Source organism: Macrosteles quadrilineatus, unplaced genomic scaffold, assembly GCF_028750875.1.
Source record: "Macrosteles quadrilineatus isolate MER2022 unplaced genomic scaffold, UCM_ALF_1.0 Scaffold_5__1_contigs__length_97177068, whole genome shotgun sequence".
Taxonomy (NCBI): Eukaryota; Metazoa; Arthropoda; class Insecta; order Hemiptera; family Cicadellidae; genus Macrosteles; species Macrosteles quadrilineatus.
The window spans coordinates 60,624,354-60,632,357 of NW_026542598.1; the positions used below are offsets into that span (position 1 = coordinate 60,624,354).

Consider the following 8,004-nt stretch of genomic DNA (forward strand, 5'->3'; position numbering starts at 1 on the left):
CGGTGTTTAGCTTTAATTGTTACTGACTAGTAAGTGACTAGCCAAGGCCATTTATTAAAAGCCCAATGATCTAGGACAGGACAGCTTATAGTCTTGTATTGGTCTAGTTTCAGCTACTTAGTACTACATTTCTGAGGATCAAACTGAAGACCTTTGGATTACCGGTACTCGGTGAGCACCATAACAACTCAACTACCAAATATATAACATTTATCCTTGAACCCCCCTCCTCCCTCGGATGAAAATGTCAAAAGAAACTAACATGACTTAAAACTGAATTGAAGAGTTTCTAACTTACCACTTTCTTACTGGCAATGCCAATTAAAGTATACATTGGCATTGCGTGGGAAAATTTATAGACCAAGTTAAAATCAAAGATTCCTAGAAAGTAAGATGCTTTAAAATGGTCTTAGACTAACAGTAACTGTTTTAGTCTGAATGTTAATGCCTAGTAAAATAGCTCAATATATCAAAAGGTTTGTCTACTACATACAGTCAAAGATACCGCACTTCCAGATCTTTGGTGTAAGGTTTATGCAGACTTCACTTGTTCAGCTGAAGAAGTTGGATTGAACAATGACACTAAAAACTTAACTTTCTGGAGTCTATATGATGTCACACTTGATCTGATTTTCTAATCCTGACACTTATAATATAGGTACCAGTACCGGTACCGGGTTTGACGACTTCTAGAGTATTTACCACACACAAGGTTAAAAAATAAAACTATCAAGAAAAAGACAAGTATGTTCTTTAATAAAAAAATATAATAAAAATAGATTCATGAAAAATTACATTTTGGTAACTGATACATGACAAAAATATATTTGAAGTTAACAGGCACCAAAATACTTTTTATCACACTATGGTTTTCTACCGAGATTACTAATCCAAATTTAACACTTTATCCATCTAAATATGCTGGAAAAGCATTAAAATCACTAATAGTTGATGATCAATAGAACGTAGTGGAAGACTTGATTGTTCAATATGAGTATTTGTGAACATAAGTATTGTTAGCAAGCCAGGAAGCCTCCGTCTACAGGAAGTGTGACAGCGTTCACCATTGGAGCAACATCACTCAGGAGGAAAATTATGGTATTTACTACCTCAGACACCTCTGAAACAGTTGAAGGCAACATTTCAAGAATATGATAAGAATTCCAATTTGTTTTCAAGAATATTAAAACCTATCTCAATGACTTACTAGGTAAGAGTCAATAAGTTTTCAGCACTTTTCTTTAGAGACCACAGGAAACCTTAATGCAGTCAGACACTTCAGGACCACACCCTTGTCCAAACCAAAAATTCTGAAAGCTGGGTAGTTTTGTAAACAAGATAATAGCAGTGGGCAGTTCAGTTGTGGAGTGGGACTCAACAATGAGGAAATAAACCCATAACATCAGTACGGTGTACAATGAACAGCGCTGGGCAAACAAGCAAAAAACTGTTTCTATGTAGCTATGTAGCTAAAAACTTTGCAGTTAAAGCATGTATGTGATACTGAGTTGGCCGTCAGAAACATCTGAAGCCAAACCAAACAAGAAAGTCTTTTGGGCCAACATGTTTAGGGAATGAGAAACAGTTAGTAGGTACCATCCTAGGGAGTAAAACAATTAAAGATAGCTTAGTTCAGTTATACCAATGAATACAAATGCTTTAAGAAGCAAAATGCTCATGGAGAATAGTTATAGACTGGAATTTTGCTGCCGAAATGAGCTTCGCGCAGCAGCCGCGCTACTCTATCTCTCTCTAATTCAATTCTTTGTCTCACTATCTCTCACTCAGTCAGCTGACTTGGACACACGCTCCCGATAATCTACCTAGCGGCCGCAGCAAGGACTATCCAAAATTCAATTATTCTCAGACTGAATTTTTAACAAAGGCATTGCTTTTCTTAAAGGGTTTGTATTCATTTCATAAGGAAATTCAGTTCATTACAGAAGGGGAAGTTATACATAACCAGTAGAAGGGGGTTTCAATGACACAATCATCTGTTTAGTAACGCCAATATTAATTGATCATTAAATCCTGAGTTAAACGATAAAACTCTTCTATACCCAATCTTTGTAAGCTAAACAACTCAAGAGTGGCACAAGGTGGTTTTGAGGCAGAACACAGAAAATATAAATGTTCGACTGTTGCTGTCACAAACTATACATGTGATAATGATGCGTTATATTAGCATACTTTACCTGCAAACCTGTGGAGTGGTATCTTATCAAGCATTTCCTCAGCCTTTTTGTCTGTCCAGTGTTCACGGCCCATGTCCGTCAACACCACGGTAGGGTTTACACAATTGACCCGGATACCGTAAGTCCCCAGTTCTAGTGCCATCACACCAGAAATGGCGTCCAGAGCTCCCTTTGTACCACAGTAAACCGTATGATTCTTCAAGGCTGCCTACATTTAAAATGAATATAAATTTTAGCCATTTAAACTAATAGATACCGTAGTATTTCATCACTAGGGTCTAAAGTGACTCTTTTCGACCTGAGTCTTACGAACGAGGCAAAGCCGAGGTCGCAAAATGAGCGAGTTGAAAAGACACTTTTAGCCTGTCCCGTGTAATGAACTACCTATATTTTTTGTCATATTGCACAATTATTTTAAAAACTATGTTACAAAACTAAAATTAAAATAATTTCCATTTAAAGATAACCTCTCAAAACTACTTCTTATAGTTTTTCAATTTAATTTGCTAATGAAAACAAGCAGCTGGCTGTTTAGTAAGTGATTTAATCGTTTCATCTATTACGATTGTGTTAATGCACATTATACTATCAATATGTCAAACTATTTACAATAAGGCAACAATTGACTAAAATCGATACATGCAAGTGTTTGCAATCGAAACTAGCAACTCAGTTGATAACAGCTGATTTTTTTCTTCATAGGGTCTAGAAAATAGAACTTTAGACCCGCAATGCATGCATTAATAACGGCGGTTTTTTCTGCAGTATGACACAAATGAATATTTATGCGTAAGGGTCACTTTGATAATGCTGAATTAAAGAGTAAGTGTACTATGCTTTTTTTAAGTTTCAAGTAAAATTGGCCACTCATGGTAAATTACTTAAATTATGGCTTGGTGATTAATACCTACATTATATATGATTAAGTAACTGAATCGGAAATACTGATTTCTGCCCACCCCTCATTTCCAGTCTTTTACAGTCTCATTGCATCTCTTAAACAGGTCAACACAGCATTGTTCCACAGAATTGTTCCTTCAGTTCTATAGAAAATAAGCGTTCTGACGAGTAGCCATGTAGTAGCCAGAAACATGTGTCACCATTGTTGCTCGCAGTGAACATTTTCAATATCAAAGATATAAATATTCCAAAAACTCTAGAATGTAAGTTCTCATTAAAATATATATCTAATATATAAAATTCTCGTGTCACAGTGTTTGTCTGCAAACTCCTCCGGAACGACTTCACCGATCGTTATGAAATTTGGTGTGTAAATTCTGTAGGTATGCGAATAGGAAGTAAACTATTTCCCGTTTCGAAATTCCTAAAAGGGCTCCGCCCCAGTGGCTCTGGAGTTTCCCATGTTAACCTTATGGGAAATGGAATTAATGAATCTTAACAGCTGTTTCAATTAAACAAGTTGGTTCTGTTCTATGATGTTCAATGGCATTAAAGTTACAAGGATTACCAACAGGGTGCAGCACTATTATTTCTTTTACATTTATGACAATAGCTAATTTGCAACCAAAAGGTGAGTGAGCGTAGCGAACGAACTTCAACCTGGAGGCGAGTGAGCGTAGCGAACGAGCTAACCTAAAGGCAAGTGAGCGCAGCGAACGAGCTCCAACCTAAAGGTGAGTGAGCGTAGCGAACGAGCTCCAACCCAAAGGTGAGTGAGCGTAGCGAACGAACTTCAACCAGGACGTGATTGAGCGATGCGAACGAGATCATCTTGAAAATTAAACGTAACGGTACTTTCTTTCCATCGGTCTGTCTTAGGGGAAACCTATAACTTAGGCGATACGAAGTTCGCGGGGTCAGCTAGTATATATATATATATTTAAAGGACTCCATCACATAGACCTGTTGTAAAACTAAAAATTTTTAACTTAAAAGCCTACCTTGGAAGCTTGTGAAGACACATTAACAATGCTGCCTGCTTTACCAGCTTTGACCATGCCTTTTGTTACCGCTTGAGTTACATTAATCACAGCTTTCACATTTACTTTAAACATTCTAAAAGTAAATTACACAGGATTAGAGATGATTATTCTATGTTGTGGCAGCTTAGTTTTGAAATTTATGTAAATACAGAATTAAAATTCAAATTTAGTGTTAAACATAATTTATGGGTCTAAGGTAAGTTAACAGAGATTTTTAACTCTTTCATGGTGCTGGACAGAGGAGTGTGACAACTGGGAGGGAATGCGTACACACTCATTCGCACATGATGCCTGATCACTAATCATTTTATTTCTTCAAGAAGTTTTCTGGTCGGTCATCGACCACTTGCAATGCTCACTCTTAAATGACTTTCTCCACAAGCTCACATTAAAAGTCTATATGTTCATATAATGAAAATGGATTTCAGTTTAGATTTACCAAAAAAACCACATCGCAAAACAAAATTCACCCTTCACGGGAGTGTTGATTTTTCTGTTAATCGCTACTGGAACAAGAACACAACAAATGGTGCAGAGTAATATTGACTAGCAAAAACTGTACTGGGGGAATAATTAACCCATTGAATTGAAATAAATTGGCAAGTCTGCCACATGTAGGTTTTTTAATGCTCCTTGTTTAGTAGGCAGGCCTACCTCAGAGCCTGTCAAACTTGAGTTACTATATGAACCACAGCTTCTTGTTCAGGAGCTCGTCCTGAGGCAGGGTTGATGTTACTAACTTAAAGCTCACTAACTTAAGTTAAGGTAGAAGAGATATTAGTATTTAATCAATCAACAATTACTCATCAATTTCCTCTGGTTTCACTTCAAGGAAAGGAGAACATATTGCCACCGCAGCGTTGTTCACAAGGCAGTCGAAAGTTCCTAGTTTTTCAATCACTTCAGCTGTTTTGTGCCAATCAGCGCCAATATCTAACAGCACAGCCTCAATTGATGGACATTCTTCTACAAGAGAATCCAGAGGCTCTTTTGATTTGGATACTGCAACTACCTGAACACAAATACAGTTCAAACATAAATAATATTTATAAAATTCAATATAGCCTACATGATTGTTTTTTGTAAATAAACTTACTTCCTACAGACATCTACTTGGACTAAAACTGTAGTTAATTAATATGTTAAAACAACTCAATGGAGGTTTTACTTAACACCGTATTTAATTAGGAAACTGTGGATTGCATATTTTGTAACCCATACTAAAATGTGCAAATAAAAACAATAGCTTTAAGTACACACCTTAGCTCCACATACAACCAGTCTTTTGCATAGTTCCCGTCCTATACCTGCAAACATACAAGTTGAAAAAGTCAATTGACTCGACGTACATTTAATTAATAATTTCAGAACCAACATCATTTGATTGGAATCCTTTGTGGCATGGCCACAAACAAAACTAGGTTGTACAGTAGGCCTACTGCAAGTTAAATGGGGATTGTTTTTCCTAGGTTAACACGTTCGCTACTGAGCGTCGCATATATGCGACGCCGCGGTCATTGCCACAGACCGAGGTATACATTTGAATCTTACACATAGACCGGCTGTCACTTGGATTTTAACAGTAGGCCTACACATAGACCACGGGCGAAAACCTGTAAAACAGTGATCATTTACATTGTAATACGCTACAATCGTGTTTATAAATCAATTATTCTTGTTTTTTTGTATTTTTTCTAACCTTTTGTAATGTCGCATATTTGCGACACCCGGTCTACAGCGAAGACAATAGTGAAAATTATCATAGTTTTCTTGAAATAGACTAAACGTCGCATATATGCGACAGTTCGTTTTTTGTGTTTTAAGGTGAAAGTAAGTTAAAAAAATAAACAGATTATTCAAGAACAGTTTATAACTGAATAAATATAAAAGCTACATAGGATAATGCAGCATACATACTGCATACATACATACAGTGATGCAGAAAGGTAAAGACCAGTTTTTCCAACTATTATATGACGTCATCAATCATCATATCCACAGACCAAGCGACGCAGTTGTGCGTCAGACATCTCTGTAGACCACTGCAGGGAATTCAGTGCGTTCAAATAGACCACTACAAAGATATACGCATTTTGATAACATTAGAAGCCCGACGCAAATATGCGTCGGCAGCCTATTTTAATGTGACTAGCCGTCTATGCAACGGCAGTCTATGGGTGGAAACCGGCCGTCGCATATGTGCGTCGCTGGTCCATGTGAATGGAAAATTTCGTACTATTGCAGTAGCGAACGTGTTAAGCTAATCTAATGTAGGCCCTGCACAAGATAGAACATTTTAAACTTATTTCTTCAAAATGTTTAAGTTATGGTGATAAATAAATGTAATTAAGTAACAGTGTTAATCGCCTCATTGGACATCTAGAAGCATGATCCATAGTCATAGGTGACCGGATAGGTGATCTAACTTAGTTAAATAGCTTCTTGATCAGCATTGTAGGTGTTATTAAATTTACAGGAAGTAAATAAAAGAAACGTCTTATAACACTTGAATAAAACTTAAAACACATATTTACGCTTATACTGTTACTCACAAGATGGTACAAAAAAGATGGTAAGTGGTGATCGATTTTGATTGGACACTCCAATCATCATCAGACCCAATAGGCGAAATGCCGGGTTGTGGGGGCCCGTAACACCATTACCACAACGATACGATGTACAGCCATTGGTGTTTGTGGTGTACAGTAGTGGATAGAGTACTCGGCTGATGAACAAGAGGTAGCCTATCTAGGCTAGATCGAATTCCAACGGTGACACTAACTTTTTGTCAAAGATTTGCTTAGAATGCAATTTTTTCTTAACTGTAACTTAGTATTTAAGGCATTTCTAATTTTATTTTATGAACAGAATTTAACCTTCATTTGATTTTTTAATCATCAGCAAGTTTGGTTAGTTAGATTAGGTTATGACAGTAACTGCCGGACACCTAGGCCTAATCCACGCCCGGTTACCGGACGTGTATCCTCCGACTTATGGGAAAGAGTTCCAAACCCTTTTTGTCGATGGATGTGTTGATTGACAATGATTAGGCTACATTGATCAGTTGATTCCAGAACCCAAAACATCTTGAAAAAACATTGTTTTTTTTAACTACTCTACGCCTATTCTTGATGGAAAAAGGTTGGCAATTATTTCTTAAATCAAAGTTTTTCCTTAAATATTTCTTAATAGGCCAAGGCTGGGCTAGGCCACGATTACTAGAAGTAATCGTGGGCTAGGCCTACCTATTAGACTATTATTTTGTTCATGACTGCTATTACATTGGTATTCTCTAGAGATGAGAAGATTAATCAATATTGAACGGACAGCCTATAACTTACGTATATTGCTTTTAGTGTTAGGCCTAGGGTTGGAAATTAACACTAGGCCTAGGCATATCATAGATTTTACCTCTTCCTGCTCCCGTTACAAGTACTCTTTTATTTTTAAAATTAATCTCCATCTTAACGCGAAATAATTTAATTGAATTTGCACCAATATTACTAAGGAATTTGATGAGGCTATCAGTCAGTAGGGTACATGATTATTTGGAAGTTTTAAAATAAAATGCTTTTGATTTTTGATTTTTTTTTTAAGCTTGAAGGTTAATCTTAGTTAATCAGCTGATTCGCTGATTCCGTTCTGTTCTAGTTCTATAACACTTCTTCTGCTTCTGAGTTCTGTTCTCACCCACTGAGCTATAACATTATCACCGACGACAGCGGGATAGCGCTGGGTTCACAACGATATGGTAGGCATTCGGTTGCATAATTTGTTTTTCAGGATTAATTTTGCCAACAGTATCATTTAGAGGCTTCTGATTGACTATAACGAAGGTTTAGTAATTGAAAAATTATTTTTGTTCA

General features: G+C 36.7%; 1 protein-coding gene across 3 annotated transcripts; it reads right to left on the minus strand.

Annotated features, from left to right (window-relative positions):
- Positions 1-735: 735 nt before the first annotated feature.
- On the minus strand, positions 736-7,715 carry LOC128994370 (L-xylulose reductase-like). 3 transcript variants are annotated; one of them, XM_054418901.1, is made up of 6 exons: positions 7,550-7,715; positions 5,399-5,445; positions 4,942-5,150; positions 4,097-4,211; positions 2,196-2,403; positions 736-1,120 (listed from the first exon to the last, which is right to left on the minus strand). In XM_054418901.1, exons 1-6 carry the CDS (start codon positions 7,599-7,601, stop codon positions 1,017-1,019), a joined length of 735 nt encoding a protein of 244 aa, XP_054274876.1. In that variant the 5' UTR covers positions 7,602-7,715; the 3' UTR covers positions 736-1,016. The 3 variants fall into 3 exon arrangements, with proteins under 3 accessions (XP_054274876.1, XP_054274874.1, XP_054274875.1); XM_054418899.1 differs by having other exon boundaries at positions 7,480-7,552; XM_054418900.1 differs by lacking the exon at positions 7,550-7,715 and adding an exon at positions 6,691-6,763.
- Positions 7,716-8,004: the final 289 nt, after the last annotated feature.